Below are 25,499 nucleotides of genomic sequence, written 5' to 3'. Positions count from 1 at the left end.
CCAGGTTTCTACGGAGGACAACATGTAATCTGTACAACATCACATGCATTACATAATATAGATTAAAAGTGTGGGAAAAAAAATACCTTGTGTGTTGGCGGCATTTATATTTGTCCCCATACATACAAAAGCTAAATGTGCATTACAGCACAGTTGTAAAGCTTACACAATTGTTTTTAAAAATGGCTGAAAAACTATGTGAAATTGAAATGTAATGAGCATTTATCTGATAACATAATGAGTGTGTTTGAGAAGAGTGCAATCATGTTGTTTAGTGTACAGAAGGATAGTCCAGCCATCTGACGCAACTGGAATTCACAGAAAGTACAGGGAGATAAAGACATACCCTTATCACATGACAAGGATCCACACGCTCCAACTTGTATGAACAAAAAAGAAAAGGGAGAAAAACGCAAACAGATGTTGCCATTAAAGGAGCACTAAAACGTTAGAATGAGATCTCTTTGAGAGCAACGTTGCTGTATCAAACATTTGAATGAAAATGTACATTGGATGTGTTGAGTCCTGCAGATATAACACATAACGTCTCAGGATATCACGGTTGTCTGGGTGCTACATATGAGAATCATCAGACTCGGACAAAACAACTTTTATACACATTGAATGTTTTATTAAAAAAGAAGTTATAACAGTTTATTTTATACACAACTATTTATGAGGTTATAAGCCTATTAATAGAGAGCATTTGTCTTTTTTTTGACAAGCATGCCCACTTCACAATGCAAAGAAAAAAAAACAAGAGGGCAAAAGAGGGTGATAAAAATAAGACCAAGGATGAACTTTTCAAAAAAAAAAAAAAAATAAACCTTTTGACTTTTTAAACCCTCAAGTATCACACACTAGGTAACAAATACATAGTTTCTATTAAAAAAATAAAATAATAATAATGAAAAAAAAAAAAAAAAAAGTCTGCCATTTCCATGCTGTGTGTGTGTGTGTGTGTGTGTGTGTGTGTGTGTGTGTGTGTGTGTGTGTGTGTGTGTGTGTGTGTGTGTGTGTGTGTGTGTGTGTGTGTGCTGTGTGTGTGTCTGTCTGTCTGTCTGCTAAATCCCCTGATGGCAGCAGTAGTAGGCCAGCACGGGGCACAAATCCACACAAGCACAAGACAGAATGGGAGGTGTGCACCAAGCGAGCCTCGACTCCACACCAGAAGCATGCAAGTGCACAAGGAGATACAGTCAACACACAGAAGGGGGGGTGATATTACAGGATCAGGGCGCTGGCTCTCTGCAGCTGTGCTGATAAAAAGGGAGGACGAGCCCTGGACGTCCCGTCTACGGATTAATGACAGATCAGTCCATTAGTTTAGCCGAGGTCCTTCATCCTTATTGTATCCGGCAGGGGAGTGTGCAAGTATTGGTTGTGGGGATATGGCTCTGGACTGGACCTTCACTGCAGTTAGAATATTGAGGGGCCCCATCAATCATGTTAATGTGGCTGTCTGGAGTAGTGAAGACATTGTTATCCGTACACCTGTGGTCTGAGAGCAGACGAGGACGAGGGGAGAAAGCCAAAAGGAAATTAAATAAAAGCACTATAAAGATGTTTCACCATACTTTTTTTCAAAAAATAATTTAGATTTCAAGTTCCAATGGTAAACATAATCGTTCACTGGTTAAATGACATTATCTGTAGTTATTGACCAGAGTTAAACACAACCTGAATGACAAAGTTATTATTTCTCTTGACCTTGAATAGGTATTTGTGAAGAGCAAAAAAAATTAAAAAAAGGGAGGCCGCTGAAAGATCAGATGGTTGTCATGTTAACCAGAGCGATACCAGGCCACAGTTGAGTACATCATCAATTTTATTGCCCAGCAGATGCAAAAAATGCTGAAAACCAAACCTATGATTTAACCTGAACACAAAAGTCTTGGTTTTCTTTTTGGAAAAACACAGAAATATTATTAGTTCCCTGTTGCACCATTGCCTCATAATGTGCTATTTTATTACAATTCTCAACTCTGATATACCATATTTTCAGCACTCGCATACAATACTGCCCAAATGTAAAGTAAAACAAGAATCCAATCTGAATTTCTCAAAACAAAAAAAAAAAAAACTCAAGGATCAAGTTCTCATCAGTGTGATATTTTAGCTGACCCATAACTTACAGAGGCGCTTGATGACCAAGATTAAAAAAAAAAAAAAAAAAAAAGGAGGTCTCTATAATGAATAAATATATTTATAGGCAGCTTAGGGAGAAAACACAAAGCCAATTGTGAGCGTGGGGTTCTGCATACAGCTTGCAGGTTTGTTCTGTTTAAGTGGATGTGGATCCCAAACTTCACCACAAACACTCTGAACACATGGAAACATTCACATAGCTTTATACTGCCTTCAACATGTTGAATATCACAACAACAAAACAAAAAGAAACAGCTCTGCAACAGTTAAAATGGCTGCATCCTGCTGGAGGCTAACCCTGAGCTAACAACCGAAACCTCATCAGGCAAGATGAGAGAAAGTATTATTTATATAACGTTTAACAGCCAAATTCTTCGAATAAATATCGGAAATAAAAATTCAGCAAGTGTCTCTGTTCTAAATTGGCTTTTAAATGTGATAATTATGACCATTTAAATCATGTTTTTGGAGAAAATCCAATCTTTTGAAAAGGGCTGAACCAATCTTTTGATTTCTGAACAGTTGGATCCGTCGGGCTCACTACGGGTCGGACATCACCCTCACACTCATCTGTACGACTCTGAATCTGCGAGAGGTCAAGCGGGCATGTCTCTGGAGTATCTCACATTTTACCACACAACAGACACTACCTAAAAAAATCAGATGATTGCTTGATCAGGTAAGTTTACCAAACTAGCTAACTAGAAGTTGAGTTGAAGCCAACAACCGGCGAAACTAACTATCCTGTCAAAAACACAGTTCCAACAAATATGAGCATGATTTCCATCCTTTCAATGCATCCTGGGTGTAAATGTTCATCACTATGCAAGATACAAGCAAACTTTATTTATTTCAAACCTGAGCCAGAAAAGTCAAACAATCCAACATTAACTCAAATTAACCCAATTCTACTCAGCCCTTTGAAACTCCCCTGATCTGCAAGAGAAGGAGAATTTAGATGTCGAATAGCAATTTTCTAAAGGATCACGTTACGGAAAGAGGAGAGTAAAAGTAGGATGTGTAGAAAACATGTGCTTTTCTAGGGACTTTTGAGCTTCATGACTGTCCGGAAACATGGTTTTAGGGAGTTTCTACGTGGTCACCCTTCCTTTTGTGATGAGGCAATGACGATGGAGTTGAGATCAGAGGTGATGAGGTGACCTTTTCTGCCTGATTCAGCCTCGATTCTCCCACTCAGATTGCGCAATCTGCCACAAAGCAACCAGTGATTCTTACTGCGATCTATGAGCTGAGCACATTTCAAGGGTTTCTAGGTAGTTTGACTGCTGCGTTAGCCTCGACTAGCAACACTCGGTCAGTGTTTTTGGGTTCAACACTGAGTTTTCATGAGGCTATATAGAGGTGTCTTATCACTGTACAAGGTAGATGCTGTACATACACAAACAAAAAAAAAAAAAAAAAAAAAAAAAGAATTCCAAACGTGTTGACCCCCCCCCATCGGGCAAACAAAAAAAAAAAATGAACAGGAAATAAAAGATGGAAAAAAAAAACAGCCAAAGGTCAAAGCTGAGACACAGTTTCTTTCCACGCATCATGGATTTACATCTTAACCCACCACATTGAATCAACAATGAGTAGCACCAATTTTTCTTTTTTTTTCCTTTTGGAGATAAGAGGTCAAATCTAAACATATGAAATAAATTCCCCTCAACGAAAATTGCTTTAACCCTGAATGTCATACATTGGGCTCTTATTTTGTAATCTTCAAACTAGAGCTCCTGGTAGGCAGACATGAGGTGGGAGTCCAGTTGATGCAAACTCCAGGTAACAGTGGAATGTGTGTGGGGCCGATACTACACAAACCGAAATCTCCAATAAATCATTTTTTACTCAGATCAACTCAATAAACATGTGACCATCTTTTGCTGCTTTTCACTCAAATGAAAACTGACTTTGGTGCTGGTTTTTCGAAATTCACCAGAATAGGTGATAATTACATTATTTCTCTACCTGAAAAGTTGTTATTGACCAATAACACGAATAGAAATTTGTTTTGAAAGCAGGACAGGTGATTGACAGCCAGTGGCATCTCGCGCAATGAGAAGGTTTGGTGCTCGGGTGTTTGATTTTGCCTCCTGAGAGGAAATTGCATGAAAAATGAAATGTATATGGTTTGATGTTTAAAGGGTTGCCCTGGTCTATATTTCCAGTTCCCATTACAAGAAGTGAGTTTGACCAGAATACTCCACAAATGCCACTTCCGTCTTCATTGCCTTTGTGCATGATTCATCCATGCAGTTTATGCAGCTGGTGTACATTCCACAAATCAACACCGAAAGCACCCAACACGCCTTTGTCACCACATTGTCACTCGCCCTGTAACAAGACATGTATCTAATTGATTATTTTTCCAAGACCTTGTTAAGTATGTATTTTGCTCTGCAAGGTGGCACATGTAGACAGGCAGCAGCAGCAGCAGGTCAAAGAGTAACAAAAAGGTAAAGTAACATGCCGTGGTAGCATCCCGAGCTGAATGAGACATGTCCCGATCAATATGTTGAAAAAGATATGCTACGGAAGCATTCAGGGTTGATGTACGAGCTTCTTTTGGCACTACACTCCTTGTATTTTTATATAAGGTGTGCTATGACACCTTGTGTGTGATTGTGTGCCTCAGAAACACTGTCTTGACTACAAAAAGGCAAACAAGACCTAAGCAGCTCTGTGGTGGAGCAACTCAAAATAAAGAAAATAAGGGTTCAGGTCAAACAAATATACTTTTTTATATTTTTAAAAGGGGAAATTTGAGTAAAGAAATGAGATGTCCACGGGGAGACTTCCTGCCTACGCCTACATGACACACCTTAAAAATGTGGGGATAACAGGGGCATGTGAAAGCAAATGGCGACATCTGTGTGGGGGAGAAACAGCTACAGAAGGGGGAGGGATGTCTGTCAAACACACCAAAGGCTAGATATCCATAAAAATCCTTGTTTAGTAGTAATAATAATAATAATAATAATAATAAAAAAATCAACTTGTTTAAATATGAATATTATAAGTCTGCGTTCTCATGGTTAGGAAATCAAATATAGTCTCTGTGGGGGTTAAAGGAGGAGGCGGGATGGGGGAGCCCTCCTATCACTACAACTCCATGTCCTGGGCCTCGTCTTCTGAGAAATCGGACATGGAGCTTTCAGATGAAGAGTCGCCTTGTCCTTCTTCCTGCTCCTTCAGAGCCTCCTCTGTTGCATATTTCTGGATGTACTCTGTGGAAGGGAAAAACAGAGACGAAGAGAGAGAGAGAGAGAGAGAGCATGGTCAGACAGAAAAAGGTAACTTAAAATATATATAGTATATATTAATACTATATTTTTTTTTTTAGGTAATACGATTGGAAAAGTAACATTTTCTGTGTTTGCAATAACCTAAAAATCTAAAAGGTAGCTAGAATCCACCCCACACAGATTTAGATTAGTTTTAACCTTTGATTTTCTGCTTGTACTCCTCTGGCCGGTGAAGATACATGGCAGCTGCATCTCCATTCAGGGGGTCGATGGGGTTGGGGTAAGCCAGCAGCTGGGGCAGGAACGACTCAAAGATGTTGGTCAAATCTGGGGAAGAAGGCAACAGATTACCACTTCACCAACCGAAGGATATGTGACGAGGAAAGTATATAAAACCCTAAACTGGTTATATAATGGAAGTAACTGTCAGGCTTCTCTTAAATCTCACCATTAATCTGAAGGAACCTGAGGGAGAAATGCTGCTCTAATGTTCTATAAATCACATGTCTAACAAAGAACTGATGCCAAAGGAAAGCTTATAGTCAATGTCCACACATATCAGTAAGAGATGACCCGACAAAGATGTACGGTGCATTAACTAGTAGCATGATCTCACAGCCTAGCATAGGCTAACAGAAGCTAGAACCACACTAATCCCTTTCACTAGCTCTCTGCTAGCAGGCCTCAGCTTTCTCTCACAGCTGAGGCCTGGTGGGGGGAAAAAAACTGCAATTCTGCTCTCATCTCCTGGGTGTCGCTGTTGAGCCCGTTCGAGTAGGGGAAATCAAACACTTTCCAGCAGTCTATTGTACGGTATCATAATGTTTATGTGATTTAATCAGATGCTTTTGTTCCCTGTTGCGTTGAAAAGAATGATTACAGACAATGCCCGGTTGATTGGTCTATTCTTTCAAGATGGGGGAAATCAGAGTTTATCCTGAATGAAGCTTGCTTAAATAACATTTATGGTTTAAATATTTGTCTTGGGAGTCATATCTAGAAAACCAGTAAAAATGAAGAGGGAGGGGATGCTGAAACATGTGCTAAGAGTATTACTGCTATGTGATTTATATTGCTCAACAGCTATCTTAGACCTGTGGAGGGGCTGTGATGAGACATTAATGGGGAAATAGAGAGAAGGGCAAAGGAACATGGACTACTAAAGAGACGCGTGGTGGCAGCGAGAAGAGCAACTGTCGGTACAATCATGTGATCGCGTCCCCTGCCTCACACAGCTGACAGACGGTCAATCATCCCTGTCCAAAGGTGAAGGTTCTCTGACCGTGCTGGGTGAGGGTTTACCTCGTTACGTCCACTTCTCCCCCTCAGTTAAGTAGATTAGGACCAGTTGTGCACCGCTGCCTAATGTGGCCTCACTTTATAGCGAGGGGCCCCGCAGTCACCTTTCTGCTGCCGATGGCACCGTGTCAAGTTCTTTGCACATAATCACACGGACCCCAGTGGTGGGGGAAACATAATATGGACACATGACACAGTTGGGCCACTCACCATAAAGGGCTGTCCATGTCTGGTTGATGACATCTAAGCACACTGTCCCTGACCTGGGAAACCGAGAACAAAAACAGAGTCAGAGGGGTAAGAACGAGCAAATCTGTGTGCAATGAATGTCCCAGTATGTCAACGGTTCATCGAGGCCTGAGAAGTGCAGCCTTCTTTTCCTTAAAACTGGAGTACAGGGTTGATCTATTACTTGGAGCCCTAAACACTCTTAAAGGAGAGTTCTGGAGATTGTTGTCAAGTTGTGAAAGTATCATGAGCAGGTCAGACGTAACAGGTAGTTGCAATCAAATAATTATCAGTCACTGGTGAATGTATTGATTTAAGCAGCACAAGGACAAAGCTGGGTTGGAATAATGGGAGCCTGACATAAACTCCACTTTTAGCTCTAGGAGTTATATTGATTTACAGTATATCTGACAAATGATTGACCTGTTTTCTGTTGTATGACTACATGAAATGATACTACTTGTGCTGTAAACACAGCTAACATGGAACTCCCCCCAGTTTGAAACTGGTATTTACACTTTGCCAGTCATTTCCTGGTGATGACTATAAAACTTTCTAATGGGAACAGCCTGAATCTAATATTATCTTTGGTCTTTGCAAGACTACACTGTCCTGTTTGTCCCTCATAGAGACCAACATTCACAGGGCATGTTCTTCAGAGGATCTGGTCTCTAAGCAGTGGATTACTGGGCCAAAGAGAAACAAAGACCTTGGCATGGTTCAATATTTGTGGGATTCCCTGTTGTTCACAGATTGTGCCAAAACCAGTGACTTAAATAGAAAGTTAAAAGCGTAGTTCAAAACATGAGCAGAATATATTTCAAGGCCTAGAAAATAACACATTGAAAAGCAGCATAGGAAATATTAACGATTTCAACCATTGTTTAAGTTTCCAACAAGACAGGCCAGCTGTTCACAACATGACGTAACAATATGCAAGTATCATCAGACGAGCTTCAATACACAAGGCCTTCACAGGAGCAATAACCCAATGGTCTACAGAGCCATAGTGGTCTCAAAGCAAAGCCATCAATAACATCCACACTTCAATAGCACGACGGAATTCAACTTACGCTTCGTCAATGTTGGGATGAAAAATCTTGTTCATGAATCCTGAAAAATAAGCAAAGTAGAGATGATGAAGGTGAAGTGAAGTGGGAACCCCCCTAAAAAGGTTATGACCTTGTCTCCATACGACGGTAGAGCTCCTTACCTATTGATGGTGATTTGAAAGGATATTTGTCAGGAAGATCTACTCGCACCTTCCACACGCCTCCTTCGTACGGTGCTGTTCATGAGGAAGGGGGGGGCACACAAAAAAATAATAATGAGACAACAAGACGACTTTCATTCCATTGAACATCATATTTCATTCTTTATGCGCTCCAATGGATTTAGACACTGCAGGGTTATATCAATCTTCTGCACTCACAACACAGAGAGAGAACAACGCTTGAGAAATGAGCGACACATACCACTTCCCTTCCCTTTTCTTTTATCTTATGCAGTAATGCATTTCAGCCCAGGGGTATTCTTTACTTCCAAAATCGCTTCATATAACACACCGACATCAAAGAGGAAGAGAACGAGATTGTTTTTGGTGTGTGGTGCAACCCTCAAGAGTGGCTGTGTGTGACAGGACGGAACAGCACAGAGATGAAAACACACTTGTTGAGGATGACTGGTGGTAAGAATGTGCATACTCCACACATGTGTGCAGAGAGCAGAGCCATGATATTCAGCATAGTTACGAGGCATCATAAACCGATATCAAGCGCCAACTTCCTCTCTTTGCCGATGTGCAAGTGGCAGTGTTTTCAGAGCGACAGATGTTGTGAGCAGAACACCCAAAGAAGTATTTCCTGCTGATGAGGCCACTCTCCTCATCCAAATTCCCCTCAAGCCTGGCTCTTCTGTTTTACATTTTGTTGCCTCAGGCCTGGTTTCAATCCATTTCACGTTCCAGGCCTTCTGTGACCAACCTCTCTTTATCTCCTCGACAGGAGAAGGACTGATTCCTGTGATGGCTGACGTCAGCCCTACATCCGTTGTCATTTCACGCTCTGTTTACTTTTAACTAAATGTCAGATGTGGTAAGATTATAAAAGTTTTTCACAGCAACGTCAATTTGGTTTTATTAGTACGTTTTCAAATGTTACACTTTTGGTCGGAGAGGAGACTTTAATGGGAGCGCGTTCAGGATCCCAAATGGCGGACGCACAAATAGACGTTCCTTAATTTGTTTCATATTTCTTGGAACCCGGATGAAAACATGGCCAAAGATCCTACAGCCACTCTCAGGAGCACATGAATTAGCCCGAATGCAGATTCAGCAACAAATCAGGATACGTGTTTAATGTGTCCGCATAAAAAAAAAAAAAAAAAAAAAATAGATATATATATATATGTTAAAATAAGAAAAGAGAACACTTACTTCCTTGTGGTCCGAAAAACTTCACTACAAATTCGTTGAGTCCACTGAGGATGGTGACTTCATGCTTGCTCTCGATGCTGTGAAGTCGTTAAGGATCATATTTTCACATGACTGCACAAACATAAACAAAAAACAACCTGAGGGACAACAACAATAAACGGTTATTGAATAGTACGCAAGATCACTAACAATGTGGCCTCTGTGAAATGGTAACAGAGCTGCTTCAGCTGTTGCCGGTGTTAACTCGAGCAGAGTCTGACCTTTTTCCTCTCTCCTAGCCAACATCATCCTTTCATATCATACAGAGTTATGAAAACTAAAGAGAGCAATGATAGCTTTGGACAGATAATGAAAACAAATCAATGCAGGAAAATTCTAATGGATCCTTTTTTGACCCCCCGAGTCATGGAGCCTCACTTCCAATGACAATCGATAGCCTCACGCCGACTTGTCATTCTGCACGTTCAATTATAACCCAAGAATGAATGTGAAGTACGAGGGCCATTGATTCCAAAACAATCACGCACACTCACATCAGCCTGCAGATCATATCCACGCATGCTTTAGGAGCCTGCTGGCCTTCGTCCACCTGTCACTCCCTTATATACTGCTGAGAAAACCCACTGTGCTCGCTATGTGAGCCCTGATTCAACATTAGAATGAGAAAAAGAATATAAAAACAGTAATCAATTTCTGATCCACTCAACAGAGTGCCCTCTCACAAGGCATGTGCATGTTACTTAACTGAGATGTGCTTCTGTCAAGCGGTGAACTAGGAGGTCAAAACCATTTCATATTTAATAGTTTTACAAGGCCTCTTTGACAAAGCTCATTAGCGTTATTCATTTCTGACCGTTTAATTTGCATCTTAGTGATCTATGGCAACCTTTTCCAAGCAACAGAGTGCATATCATGTAGATTCTTATTATTAATAATAGTAACACCTGGCTCGCACATGACAAACATTCTAATTAGATGAATCTTGGTATTCCAATACAAGAAAGAAAGAGCCTGACTCAACTGTTGAGCCGGCCAAGATATTTATCCAATAAATCTACCACAGAAATTATTAATACTGCAGTTACAGACAATAGCGAACCCAAAAGAATTTTAGATTATTTTTTATCAGTGTATTATTTGGAGAATTCAATATTACAGCTATGAGCACATAATGTATGCTCACTCTGATTATTTTTGATCTCCACTCCAATACAAAATCATCACAGAGATATTATTCCCCCTTTCATGTGAGCAGAGAGAGAGAGAAAAGAAACACGAGGAAAAGAAAGAGGGGAATGATCATAGAATGAGTCAGACGGTTCAAGAGATGGGATGAAACGTGGTTCCCAATGCCACGCAGCAGCAGCAGCTGGCTCGTCAATCCCGATCGAGTGAGTATCCCATTAGCGGTGGCCCTGACCCCCCAAAGGGTTAAATCAAACTTGAGGTTATTTTAAGCTCTGGTTGAGTCTGCGAAGAGCAGACTGAATCCCTGGCTTCTGCAAGGAAATGTGTCACAGTCAGAGAGAAGAGGAAGCTCTCTGTTCTGACTTGTGTTGGCGTCGACGAGCCCTTCTGAGGCTCTTTGATGCAACGTCCAAAGCAGAATGAATAACCACCGACACTAAGAGGACACTACCAGCAGAACAACAACTAGCCATATGCAACAGGGAGACTCCAGTCAACATACCAGACTGCAAACATTATGTTTGCATCCTGCAGGTCAACAAGTTCTGCCCTTCATATGAGGAACCGAACTAATGTAGTAGTGAAACTACTGGTGTGTGAGTGTGTGTGTGTGTGTGTGTGTTTGTGTGTGTGTGTGTGTGTGTGTGTGTGTGTGTACGACCATAGGAGAGAGGGAAGCAATGCTGATGGGGGACAGCAGTAAAGCAGGGGGGGGGGTAAGCTATTAATGGGGTTGAATCAACACTGATTATGCTAGGGGGCTGATTGACATTAGCCATAATGACCGAGAAGCCAGAGAACAACTGGCCAACCTGTTTCAAAATTAGATTCACGACAAACGGATTACAAGCAGGCAGAAACGCAAAGGTCGGAGTCCTGGTTATCTGCAAATATTCGTGCGACCATGTGAGCGAAGGAGGAGGAGGAGGAGGAGGAGGAGGAGGAGGAGGAGGAGGAGGAGGAGGAGGAGGAGGAGGTGGGGGAAAGGGAGGCGCTCATACTGCACCGACTTGACTTCTCACATAATGTTACACTCGCGTGACAATGAGGCGAACACACAACAAAATAAAAGAGTCACAAGCAATCAATGTCCCCCCCCCATCACAAATACAATCATCCACCCACGATTTGCTTGGTTAAAAACCACGGCAGCAGCAGCATGCAAACACACTACTTATAATATGTATTGTCATCAACACTCTCACCTTCTCCTCTGATCTTTCTTTTCAGAAAGGCCAATCCCAAAACTATGAATTCCCTTTGTGTAGTCACGTCATCACGATACAACGGTCTAATCCACCGGCCTTTTGTCTAAAACAGGGAGACCGAAACCCTCCAAGCACTCAGTTCACCCAATACATAACTACAGGGCACTGTCAACAGCACCTTCCTCCACCCATGAAGGAGTTTGGCAGGTCTTTTAGAAACAGAGGGGAGTTACTGGGAGAGCCTATTAATGTTCAACAGTTTGAAGGAGTGAAAGATGTACTGAGAGTGGAGGTGACAAACAGTCCAATGAGCCAGTCAAGCAGAGAGAGAAAGAAGTGTGGTGGGTTCGCAAAACTGGATAGGCAGGACATTCAGTATACTAATCAACTATGTGATGCACTGTCTTTTTTTTGTGTGTCATGTCACCAACAGAGGCGACATGACACATCGCATTTTAAAAGGGAAGGCAAATTGGTTTCACCGGAAAAGCTGTCAAGAAAGGAAGACAGAAATTGAATTGTATATATTACATTTATATTTGAGGCGTCCAAATGTTGTGTTTAGCTGCTGCAGTGTTTAAATTCCAGTCAGGTGAAGTCATGAACACTGTAAAAAGAAAAAAAAAATGGCGATAACCTGAATCAATCTACATGTTGAATATTAAAAGAATAAATCTGCTGGCCTGTTAAAAGCTGGCATTTACTTCTATACTTACATGTGAACATCATTTCTCACATATTGCTCGGTTTGGAAAAAGCTGATCCAAAGCATCTCTGTAAGAATTATAAACCACTGAGAGTGTTTACTGATCACACCACACATTTCTTTATATTAATGCACATTTAACACATTCATTGTCACCTGACCAGGAAGGTTTCAACCAATTGTAGGACAATTAACTCCTAACCACATTGTTTTGCTCACATTTATTTGTTCCTCAATCCCATCATAACGACAATCTGTCCATACCCCCCCCCCACCTTGGATTAGTATAGATAAATCATAATCTGTGGATAGCACCAGGTCAATATCCTTTTACACACACACACACACTCTTATAATCTGATACAGAGAGTCCGATCAATCCAGACACAAATCTTCACTGCTGTATCTCACATAACCTAGAAAACCCTGAGCTGCAACAGCAACACCGTCTCCTGTGTTTCACAAGACTTTTTTTTCTTATAATAACATACTGGCTTAACAACACTCGCACTTGAAAACCCTACAAAGCAAGAAAAAGGTCTAAAACACCTACTTTAAGGCTACCAATTAGCCTGTTTCAAAGTGTATCTAAGCACTAAGGTCAGTGTAATACAGATTTTGAACTGTATCCAGCACATTTAAAGGCTCATGTGTAGAAGTATGCAGTAAATAGCATTTACAGTCGTGGTCTAGACATTTCTTGTTTTCATTTTGGTTCATTTAGGCCACTATCCCGGTATGACCATAGATCAGAATATCCCATCCTGACCAGACACTTTCTAAATATGGAAAACAAACATGATGGGGAATCATAAACAGCACTCTGTCAAACAATGCGGCGTCAACCATGCGTGAACATTTCCCTCTTTGGAGACAGAGAAGTTGTTGATCTGCTGAAAGGGAGGCACTGGCTAGTTTCAAAGCAGTTCCATAACAGTTTCTTCTTTTAAGGGGAGGACGGAAGGGAAAAGGCAGCACCATCCATTCGTAAACAGGGTGACACTTTAAAAATCCAGTATTTTCTTTCTCGTTTGTGTATTAATTTCTCTTTAAGAAAAACAAAGCGATCCAAAAGCTTTAAATAACAATGCCAGCACAGAAAGACCAAACCATTTCTTCAACTATACATATTTATGTCTTCGGCATGTACAATCTAATTACAAAAGACCAAACTGACTCCACAGGCCAGATTAGACTATTTACATCTGCAAGTATTGCATGCATGATTTAAATCATGCATGCAATACTCTGACCATCTGCTGACACCTCCAGCTTCAAGAATTCCTTTTAAAAAGGTAATGTACAGAGCTTCTAGGCAGACTAGGCTGAAATAACAGGAAAGGCAGTAAAATCAAATAAACCCAAAAGCATTGGGAGAGAGCTAGGTTACTGAGTAGTAAAAAGAACACCATGTAGATTTTCCAGTTATTAATGGCACTAACCAGAGGAGACCGAACATAAGAAGCCAAGCAAAGTTTTTAAAAATCTCCCTGAAGGACATTAATAGGCCGTAACCCCTCAAAAAAAGCCAGCGGGGAAGAACAACATAAAAAGGAGAGAGTAGAAAAAAAAAAAAGGTCAGCAAACAGAGCAGGGGGCTGAAAGAGGGGAGAAAGAGAGCAGGAGAAGATGATGCAGAGAGTGGCTGAAGAATAGAGCAAAAAGATACATGGACGGACTGATGCCAAAAAGGAGAGGCAGAGACATAGTGATGCAGAGATAATGAGAGAAAAGAGTTCAGCCTGGTGAATGCTGATGTAGCCTTGCAGGCAGATCTGTGGATGTGAATGACATCATTGCTGTGGACTGCAGGCCGATGATGATGATGATGATGATGATGATGATGATGATGAGTTTGCCTGTGTGTTTGCAAGACACATAAACGGGCCAAACTACTGTCTGGATGTTGACTTTACTAAGAAAATGTAGCTTTAAAAGATTATAGTTAAGAGTCAATCAAGATTTACAGGTGATTGACACATCAACATTGCAGAGGGAAATTGCAAGTATTGTTTTTTTTTTTTTTTTTTTTAAGTTTTGTTCCGAAGAGCTTTTGTTTGAACATGGGTTAAAAATGAGACCGAAATGGCAGCACTATATCAAAAGGGTGTTATCTGTGCAAAGCTGTATCAACGCATCAGAAATACAACATAACAAGTAAAGAGCCCTGTGGAACACCTCTATTGATAAACCACGACATAGATGACAGCCTTTCATGTTGAGGTTTCCAATAAGAAACCCTCCAAATTGTTAAGAGGACAGGTTATGAAAGAGACAAAGAGCAGGAAAGACAGGCTTTGACATACTGCGCTCCACTCTGACCAATAGATGACCCGTCAACACAAAAGAGAATGCAAAGTCATCTCCTACCACTGGGGACTACGGCTCTGTTTCAGAGAGGTGATACGCCTTGCTGCATATCCTCATATGGGGAAGTTTTCTTTTTTTTTTGCACTTTACAGTGTTGTGGCCTTGGCTAGAGAGAAACCATGGTTTGAAAAGGATCTTTTTTTGTTGTTGTGAGTACATGGTGATTAAAGGATGTGGATTTGTCGAATGATTTGTTTTAAGGGCAGAAGAAACACTTTAATCTTCACAGGGAGTAACTTGTTTTAGAGCACATCTTGGTTTAGAGACGAGGAGGCAGCGGCCTCTCTTTCGCTTTCTCTCCCTTACACACAGATTGGCAAAGTACAATCAAAGGCTTTGCAGATGAAAGGCAGGAAATATAGCAGCTGCCCTCAGAGTGTAAGCAATAGGTCGGCTTCCTCCGCAGAAACAAGTAACAAGCTACCAAAAGCACCGGCTAATATTATTTACCTACAAAGAAACAGAGAGAAAGACGGCTTACCTGCTTAAGACAAGGAGCAACTTTTTGCAATAAGGACGACTAAAAACAGCCTTGTTCTTTTGAAAAACAATAATGAAACCAACAACTAAGTCAATACCAACATTACACCAACAACAAAGCTGCTCCTTCTTCTTCCTCCCAATATGGGCTCAATACCCTCTCTCTGATATTCAAAGAGCGCAGAGGAAACATCATTTTGCAGCATTACTTTGAGTCTAAGAGTGTTTGCTTGTTTGCAGTCTCCTGCAGCATACACACATGTATTTATACATGTGCATTGTTTCTTCATAAAGCCTAAGCCCGTGTGGAAATGTGGCCGTGTTTGTGCAATAAACTTTTTTTTTTTAACGCATTAGGGCCGTGCACCGAGCCAAGCAGGATTACAGCGTGACCTCCTCTACACTCTGCACAGAGAAGAGATCTGAGCACAGAGGCAGCTAGAGTAGCACGACAACCATCCTGCCACGGCGGGCAGAGCGGGTGATGGGTGCTGTGTTGCCGTGACAGTGTGATTTAATCAGTTCAAACACCAGCCGACCCCACTGACCCCACTGACCCCATTCCTCCCTCACATTCCCCCTCAGTCCGAGGCTAGCGTCTTCACCTAGATGTTTACTTTCTTTTATCGCTCATGAAGTCAAACTCTAACTGAAACATTTCAACCATCAGAAACCACCTCACCCCCCCCCAGCTCAATGACTCAGTAGATAGATAATACTGTGAATACATGGTGAGCTTAAAGGGGACGGAAATGAGAATTTTAACAACAGCTCCCATTCATACAACTTTTTCCATTTACAGTATTGATGATAACAAAGTGATATACCAAATAAATATACCAATCTCATATTTCAGATGTTTTTCCTATTAAATATCCGAGCTGTTAATCATGAATCGATATGAAACGTGCCTGTTGCTCGAGTCCAACAAAATGAGATGCACTGTAGGGTGGAAACAACAAAACAAGTCAATACTAAAAAAAAAAAAAAAAAAAGATATATAGTGGGAGAAAAAAACAACAACATTACAAATACAGAAGCCTTGATACAAATTTTCCCAAAGTTTATGAATGAGGAAGATTCAATTTGGGTGCAGCTGCAGGGTAGCTAATCATCAAACCAGCTTGAAAGAACTCAAAGGTCACAAACGTTGGTTTAGGGTTCTTTACATGGTGGCCAATGGTAGAACAGAGTTGCAATATTGATAAGTGCATTAAATGTGTTTGAACGTTTGCTTGAATTATTTGGAAATTGTCATGCCCTCCACTGTATAGGATGTACAAGCTAATGCTAATGCTATCCACGGCCCCAAATCTGATTTAGACAAACTCTCAAACACCCGCGGTTCCTCTGTCTACTTCCTCCATTTGTCAATGTAAGGCATGCTTTGTCTCAGCTCCAGCATGAGGCGGGGGGGGGGGTCTTGGCTGATCACGACTGGCCTGGCTGGCTTTGATAACTGCATATAGGTATACTGGTATGATACTAACATGCCTGCGGTCACACCAGCTGCTCTCACTTCCCCCCCCCTTTTTTTTCTTGCCCAGATCCCACAAGAGATACAAGAGATAGCCTTGTAGATCTGGGCCGCTGGGGCACTTAACCACCTTAACCACCTTTACTACAACATACTTGTAAACAGATTAGGCACATGTCATTATTCTACGTGGGAGCCAAACAAATCAATAAAGCCACAAGGACTGATCTAATCGTTCAAGGACCAGATCACGGATTCGGATGTCTACAAAGTTGTTCACAAACAAATCATAAAAGGGAATCCGGAGATTTAGAGACTACTTTAACCTCTGCTTGTCACTAAAAACACAACATGAGCTTCATTGATATCTGATAGGATATGGGTTACACGTGTGAACAACTTTAATCCCGACCAAAACAGCTCTGTTATACTCACGTTTATCCTTCCCTCTGCCAACTACTGCCTCACAAATTATCTCAGGAAATGAACTAGACAGCAGTTAAATAAATTATGGTCAGACGGCCAAGTTCACAAATTTGTATGATCACAGTCACAAGGCTTAGGCTAATATTTAGGACTGCGTCACAGCACTTTGTTTTGATTTGGAGCTCAGTTTGGTAACGATGACCCCAAAACTAGCAGACCATAAAAGGTCAATGGCCGAGTTAGAATGCTTAGGTCTTCCTTTTCAACCACTTTGACAGGTAACAGTACATTTTGTCTTGGTTATGTTTATGGAGTTACTAAGAACTATGTTAGCAATAGGGAATAGATTAGGTTAGCTCGCTCTGACACAGTAAGTGTCTAAATTCTGATGGAGCACTTGGCGCCAGCGTGTGCGGTCGGTGAAAAGAAAACCTCGCAGCACGTTTTTACATATCAATGGGCACATGGCCCCCGAAGGCCCGACTCACTGAAATCCACATGTAAATGCCTGGTAGCTTCTAAGTGCTGCACTCACTGGATGGTGAATCAGAATTTAATTATCTCTATGAATACTTCAGTGTCAATAACGCTACAAGTAGGTCAACATCTAGAATTTCAACGCATTTAACGTAGGATGAGACAAAAGGACTACAACTGCTAGGTCTACAACTGTAATTATAACGGTGACTTTATAGTGTAAAACGCCCAGATAAAACTTGAAATGACTCTAAAATATCAAACTTGTATTAATGAGACTGTTCTCTCAGCTCACACGGGAATGTGTGAAGACAGAGGAATACAACCCACCCCCTGGGGCTAAAAAACACCTTATGATGAACATTTTCAACCAATACTTTAGTAACAGTTTTGAAAATCACATAAATGCAGAAGTGGTCATTGCATGTGCAGAGAATCAGTAGAATGTTTTATTCTTATCTACCTCCCCCCCAAAAAAAAAGAATCAAACAAAAACACCTTGCTCAACACTTAACAGTTAACGCAACATATCATTATTATTTTCTAATCCAGATTTGGTTCTCATTAAATACAGGCCCGGGTCTGCCATGTCAGCTGATGGCTACCTCCCTGTGTGAGAGCTGGAACGGCACAGTGCTGCACAGGCTCCAAGTTCTTTGTCTTCACTGGTGGGAGATGAGAGCCCACCCACTGCAATCAAACGTGAATCCCTCAGCTGCTCCTCCTCTCAGCCCTTCGCTAAATCAACAGTCTATTTACAGCAATAGCACGGAGTCTGAGCGACTGAGCCGCCTGCATACACACAAACAGAATTATCATTAATGATCGCAAAACTGAGCCAGGGCAGCAGAAACAATGACCTGAATCGGAGGCAACCTTTCTAATGAGCAAAATCCAAGAACAGACAAGACAAGATTTGCCGTCTGATGTAAAGAAACCGACCCCCCCCCCCAAACCGAATTTCAATACTGACATGTTGAGGAAACTGCTAACAAACCTGAATCCCAGAGTACTGAGGGAGAGCCACCACGGCTAATGTTATCAACCTGATACAGAGGAGACGCACAGAGGCAGATTACCAGATAGAAGGAAGTTTAGGGTGTGAATAGTGTATGGTTGCACTTCTCTGATAAGGCTCTTTAACTTCATACATTGGCGTACATTTCAACCCAATCAAAAGGAATACTTGTAAAATAAATACGTAGCTAGGCTTACTGGTCACTCCTTCGATTGTTCACATTAAAGCAGCTGTGCACGTGAGCGACAGAGGCAGGCTGAGCTCCCCGGTGTAAAGAGAAAAGAAAAGAAAAAAAAAAATCATGTGAAACAAAGAGAGGAACTTCAGTCCATCTGTTTTTCTAAAGGGAACTCAGCCATGCGTGCAGGAAGCTTCACTGTTAGCACCGTGGGATTAACAGTGAGGGCCTGAGATGCCTTGCTCCTGGACCCCCAAAACAGGACTGTCAATCAAGGTGGCCCCCCCTCCTCGACTGTAAGGGGCTTTATCCACGATTTACTGGATAAACTTATGAAGAAATAAAAAGGAATAAGAGCTCGGTTAGGGCTGAAGGCTGAATGATGTAGCATATTTATGAGCGCACCAAAGTTGTATGTACACTCTGCAGTCACCAAAGAAAAGGAGATGTAGATGTAAAGAAGCAGATATAGCTGTATTTTTAACCTTTCAGACTGACAGAAAGAGATTACGAAACTAAAAAAAAACAGCCCAAAAGCCCCACAGGTAAATCTTAAACACATGCATTATATCTGACTGCATACAAAACCAAAACATTTCAAGTTAGGTATTATATTATCAGCTTTCCCAGGAGTTGAAGACATCATAATAATTATCTCAATTCAGCCCTGCTAGTTTCATACCATCACTGGGGTTGAAAGTGTACAGCAGGTGGGCCATTCCCTCCATGGTCTTAGTCAGTGTTTGAGCTTCTTACTGCAGATTAAATATTAACCTGCAGCCACAATAAATGTGGAGCACAAAGGGATAACTGTGCTTTTGGGTTTAACATATGGCCAATGCCTATTGAAGCAAGAAAAGGAAAAAAAGCCTTAAGGGAAGTCCCATCACCAGACATACTGTCGATTCCAATCAAAACATATCATTTGACTGTGTATAAATTGAAACATATGTTTTGTGTTGTGTGCTTTTATACCAACAGTACGCCATTTGCTTTAAGTAAAATAGTACTGTAGTATGTATAAGTTTTCTGTAACCCTCCTCGCTTCTTTGTGTCTCCTGCTGTAGTTATACCTATTACCTAGTTATAACAAGCATTTTGTTTTCGAACTTCATCACCAGACCGACAAGCTTTCCCCCTTCTGGTCATGAGTCCATCATGCTCCTATTCATTCTCTCAATCCCTAACAGTCAGGAACAGGTGGAGAACTGCTGGCTCCTTCGCTACAGTAAACTGCGTCTAGTTGGTTCAGCCCCCGCAATAATAGCGCTGGGTGCAGATTAGCTGTGACTGTGTGACATGGTCTGACACAGCAGCGGGAGGTGAAGGTCACATGGGGCTTTTGTAAACGGGGAAACACAAAAGACTCCACTGCTGATTCTGTCCGGATGTCATGTTCCGAGCGCACAATGGGGTCCGAAACACCAAGCGGTGGGCAGATAAAACTTTGGTATTCCACTCAGGGAGGATGGAGGGATGTGGTGGAGAAGGGAATAGGGGAGAACATTAAATTAAATTAAAAAGAAAAAGAGAGGAGGTGGACACTGCCCCTAGAAGACTAACCCCTGATCAATATGATTAAATGAATAAATCAAGAACACTGAAGGCCAAATGCTGCCGCAACAGGGGAGAAATGGATCCTTGAAGAAACATGAAGAAGCACAAACATGACCCACAATATACCTGTATCATACATCTAATCATGATTAGGACCCATATACACTGGTATTTATGCCAGGTATGATGATGGTTAGCGGGGCTGGTGAAGTATGCGACACCCCTCCCATCAACTCCCCACAGTCTGGGATATAATTCATCTGTGGTCATGCTTCACAGAACGGCTATCCAATCACTTTCAGAGCTTCCGGCAGCAACGGAAAGGTTGAAAAGTACAGCTGAGACGCAGTTTTGTTTTCATCAAAATATCCTTAACATCCCACTCTGATGGAATGAGATTGCATATGTGAACAAATATGCACCTGAAGTCTTCAGGCTCACCGCGTCATCATAGAGATAAACGCTCCATCAGGACAATGGAGTAAAGAAGGGCCGTTTCAAAGAGCTGGACAAAGCCAAGTTTACTGATTTGAGAGAAATACTCAAACTCTGCTCTTTGGTGTTATGAATCCATTAGTTTATCTACATCTTTTAGCAGGGTACCTATATATTTTTCACTTAATGCATTCCATTACTTTCATGTCTCACAAATTGTGTTGTAAGTTTGTTTTCCTGAAGTGAAAAAATGATGTACGGTTCCACATACAGTAACTTGACATTTTCTAAATATCACAGTTTATCTAAATCGATGACAAGTGAGAGTTTGAAATAAATAAATAAATAAATAAAGCCTGATAAATACAATACATGTTTAGGGGATGTTTTACAACCACAGATAGCAATTTCTTTAGGCAATTCTTGACTAAATATAAACTGCTGTACAGATCGTTCTACACAAATCCTTTTCCGTCCCATTCTCTGCCTTAAACTCCACAGGGCCATACACCACAAGGGCTTGTGTTAGCATTCAAAATAGGCTTAGCCCTTTGTAATCTACCTGTGCTCAAATTCCAGCAGTTTACTGCTGGAAAGCATTTGTAAAGCGGGTGGAATGATGAATACATGCAAATAATAGCACAACTACCTACACAGTATGTGCAGTCAACCCCACACAACAAGCCGAATGTTAAGCTCTTTGAAATGACACACTCCAAGACTCTAGTACAGGAACATCGTGTTCCAAAATAAAGCAACACGTCCAAGAGCGGGACTGAATAGCCAGTGGCTAAAAGTTATGCAGGAGAATAACTCTAGAACTCTAGAACTAGACGATAAACAGGCTCTCTCCTGCCACTAAGGACAGCGCATAGGAGGGGTGTGAGAGAGTAGGGGACACACAGGAAATGACTGTGTTAAGTCAGTGTAAACAAACCCTTAATGTCTTCTCTGTGGCTATATTTCATTCGCTGGTACAAGTCCAGAATACTCGCATGCAAATGCAAAAGCTGTACATTTGGCGCTGAAAAGCAGGCCGCCATCCATCAGCCTGGCTCAGGACAAAGCTTCAAAACCAAGTGATACGACATGCAGAGGTCATTCTGAAATTCGTTTTCATGAATTCCCTAATGGCTGACGCTCTAGATTCCCAGCTCTCTGGCGGCCGCAGCAAATTAATGCGTGAGGCCTCTCAGTGTCATCCTGTAAGAAATAAACCATTCCTTTCTAAAAAGGCGTCGTGAGTTTCTGGATTTGGTTACACTATTGGGGGGGGGGGGGGATAGGGAGCACAGAGAGGACGGTTGTTACTGCTAGTTGGCTGTTGGCTGTTGGTACACAAACAGGAGGAAGGACCTGTTTGCCATACCAGTATACCGGAGCCCTCCCTACTTTAAACAACCAGACGCACCAGTCGGAAGGAAACTGATGCGATACGTAAGCCAGTACATCTCAATTCTGTAGGCCTGCATTTCAACACACGCGGCTGTCACCCTCAACACTTGCTCGCTCATGGTAGCGTAACACAAACACAAGTCAATGTAAGGAATTGAGCAGGTGGCAAAGAGCAAACCTGCCCTTGCCTGTCAGTCAAGTAGCTCAAGAAGGAGGGTGGGGTGGGTGGGGGTGGGGGTGTACTACTACTGCAAGGGCTGCTTGTCTGCGTCTGCTGCAATCCTTAAAAACTCTCGGTCTGTCTGCTCTACCACTCTGTCATGGCTGCCATAGCCTACCATTAGTGGAGGAAAGGGGAGGGGGGGGGGGGGGGGGCATAAACCTGCTCAAACAAGTAATGTTGATAAAATGCCTTAGGTAACAGGGGAAATGTAGCTTAAATGTTTAAAGACAAAACTCATAATACAGTATTTTTTTTTGATTTAATTAAAAACTTGTTAAAGTTGAGAAAGGATGGAAAGCAGAGACTGTCAATTCTTTCCCTTTTAACCATTATGTTGACCCTGTTGGGACAACTTCTCCTTGTTCTGTTCCATCACGACCAGCCCAGTTCTAGCCCCATATTTGACTAAGCTGCACAGCCATCCCATCAGCTGTTCTAAGTCCCTCCCTCTTGTGGTTTCCGGCTAGTAACAGGCTACCCAATCATTAAGCTGGTTCCCACTGTGCTGGGACAAAAACAAAAAAACCTACTAGTTCAAAATGATCTTCTAGAACAGATTGTATGGACTTGGAAATGAATTGTTATGGTTTGATTTAGAGCTCCCTGTGGACAGGCCCCCTAAGTGAAAAGAACTGAATCAGCAGGACAAAAGTAAACATGGTGACAACGTCTTGAAAAACAGAACACAGTAAAAGTTCAAGCATTCCACGATGAAAACGACTTCAGGCTGATGACACCTGCTGTAACACTTAACAAAAACAGCTGCCACATTCACTTCCCCTACCGATAGATTTGTGGCAAACATTACAAAATCATAGAAGTTAGCCTGTACTCTGAAGTACAGTGAGACACACAGATCAGGTGGCCATTTTGATGTTGAAATTAACCAGCAGACCAGCCAGCCAGCCAGCTCGGCAGCATTACAAGGTAAAACATTCACAGTGGAAGATGCAATAACACAGTTAGAAAAATCCCCTTTAGTAGGGTGGTAAATCAAAGCTGGTGAGACCCAGAATGCTGCAATAAGTAGAACAAAAGACAGCAGCATTTTCAGTTGACGTTATGTAAACAAGCTCCTGTGTCAACGTGTATAAAGGAGGCAGTTTGACTTAACAACAGGCTGCACAAAGGAACCAAAATGTCCATAAAGGTGTTTTTTTGGGGGGGGGGGGGGGGGGTTTGCAATCTCTCTGCTGCCAGGTCTGCAGCAAGATGAAAGACATACCTGTGAAAAGGAGAGTATTGTTATTTATTAAAACACACACACACAGCAAACAAAACTGAAAATGCAAATGTTGTTAAATATACAGATCTGGAAAATGCATTAAAAAAACAGAAGCAATGGGACCTTTGTGATGAGCTCACACAGCCTGGGACTGAGACATGGTCGCAGTACTGAAATAGCAAAAAAAAAAAAAAAAAAAAAAAAAAAAAAAAAAAAAAAAAAAATGTTGTTTACACCAAAAACACCAGTCATTCACAATGAGAGCCTTCTGGTTTTTGGGGGTTTAAACAAAGGGGGACACAAAAACAAAAAAAAAAAAAACATGCATCATCAACACATTTGCACAAACATTACACATCAGCTGACAACACAGAGAATGCACTGTTGTTTATGTTCAGGGGGAAGGATACAGTTTCACCACGTCGGTATCCATTCGCCTTTTACCCGGACTTGGAGACGACATTTTTTCCTTATTTCCACCGCAGTAAACAACCTGAAATCTAGCCCCCGAAACGCTAGACAGTCTAGCAGACGGTCCTATCCGAAAGTTAACATTTGTTTCCAGAAATGTTCGCAGCAAAAACGTCCTCACGGTGCAGCTTGAGCTCGCGTTAGACCCGTCCTGTTCACCGCCTCTCAGCGCTCTGACCGTGCTCCTGACAAGTAGGGATCCCTCCGCGGACTACGTCATATGTCCGCGACCCCCCGAACGTCATCAGAAAAAAATGGCCGTTTTTGTAGTTTTATTTGGAAACTCTTTGGTTCTGTAGTTTAAATTCAATTTTTAATGGTGCAATTTGACACAATTTAATTAATATTAACATTAGGAAATTTTTCATGGTTTTGCAATTCAGAAGGTGGCCCTAATTGGCTCTTGCTCTAGTTTTGCATGTCTTCCATTACATTACATTACATTACATTACAGTCATTTAGCAGATGCTTTTATCCAAAGTAACTTACAATAAGTGGATTCAACATATATTCAAGAGAACTACTAGTCATCAGAAGTGCATCTACTTTCTTAAACAAGCATCTAAGAGCATAAACCAAAGCAAAAGTACAGTGCAGAAACAATAAGACATTATGAAGACATAAAATATAAAATATAAAACATATTCTGGTTTATGTGTTCCTTCATAGTTTGGATGTCTTCAATATTAATCTACAATGTAGAAAAAAAGACTACGTCATATGTCCGGGACCCGAACGTCACCACAAATGGCCGTCTTTGTAGTTTTATTTAGAAACTCTTTGGTTCTGTAGTTTAAACTCAATTTTTAATAGTGCAATTTGACACAATTTACTTTATTTTTATGAAACATTAAATAAACCCTTAATATTAGGACATTTTCATGGTTTTGCAATTCAGAAGGTGGCCCTAATTGGCTCTTGCTCTAGTTTTGCATGTCTTCCATTACATTGCATTACATTAAAGTCATTTAGCAGACACTTTTATCCAAAGCAACTTACAATAAGGATTCAACATGTATTCAAGAGAAACAGTCATCAGAAGTACCAGTCTTAAAAAAGTTTGGACAAACCTTCTCATTCAACTACTAAAAATATAAAATATAAAACATATTCTGGTTTATGTGTTCCTTCATAGTTTGGATGTCTTCAATATTAATCTATTAATTTTTATAAACCTTCATCAAAAAAAATATTTTTTGTATTTTATTCAGAAACTCTTTGGTTCTGTAGTTTAAACTCAATTTTTAATGGTGCAATTTGACACAATTTACTTTATTTTTATGTAAACATTGAAGACATAAAATAAAC

General features: G+C 41.1%; 1 protein-coding gene across 1 annotated transcript; it reads right to left on the bottom strand.

The window, feature by feature from the left end:
- Positions 1-3,606: 3,606 nt before the first annotated feature.
- ube2h (ubiquitin-conjugating enzyme E2H (UBC8 homolog, yeast)) lies at positions 3,607-24,381 on the bottom strand. Its single transcript, XM_054624574.1, has 7 exons — positions 24,131-24,381; positions 9,358-9,434; positions 8,137-8,211; positions 7,997-8,036; positions 6,906-6,958; positions 5,595-5,723; positions 3,607-5,378 (listed from the first exon to the last, which is right to left on the bottom strand). The coding sequence occupies exons 1-7, from the start codon at positions 24,181-24,183 to the stop codon at positions 5,254-5,256; spliced, it is 552 nt and encodes a 183-aa protein (XP_054480549.1). The 5' UTR covers positions 24,184-24,381; the 3' UTR covers positions 3,607-5,253.
- Between the last annotated feature and the right edge of the window lie 1,118 nt (positions 24,382-25,499).

Source organism: Anoplopoma fimbria, chromosome 23, assembly GCF_027596085.1.
Source record: "Anoplopoma fimbria isolate UVic2021 breed Golden Eagle Sablefish chromosome 23, Afim_UVic_2022, whole genome shotgun sequence".
Taxonomy (NCBI): domain Eukaryota; kingdom Metazoa; phylum Chordata; class Actinopteri; order Perciformes; family Anoplopomatidae; genus Anoplopoma; species Anoplopoma fimbria.
The sequence above is the reverse complement of the archived record's forward strand: the minus strand, read 5'-3'. Positions and strand labels throughout refer to the sequence as shown.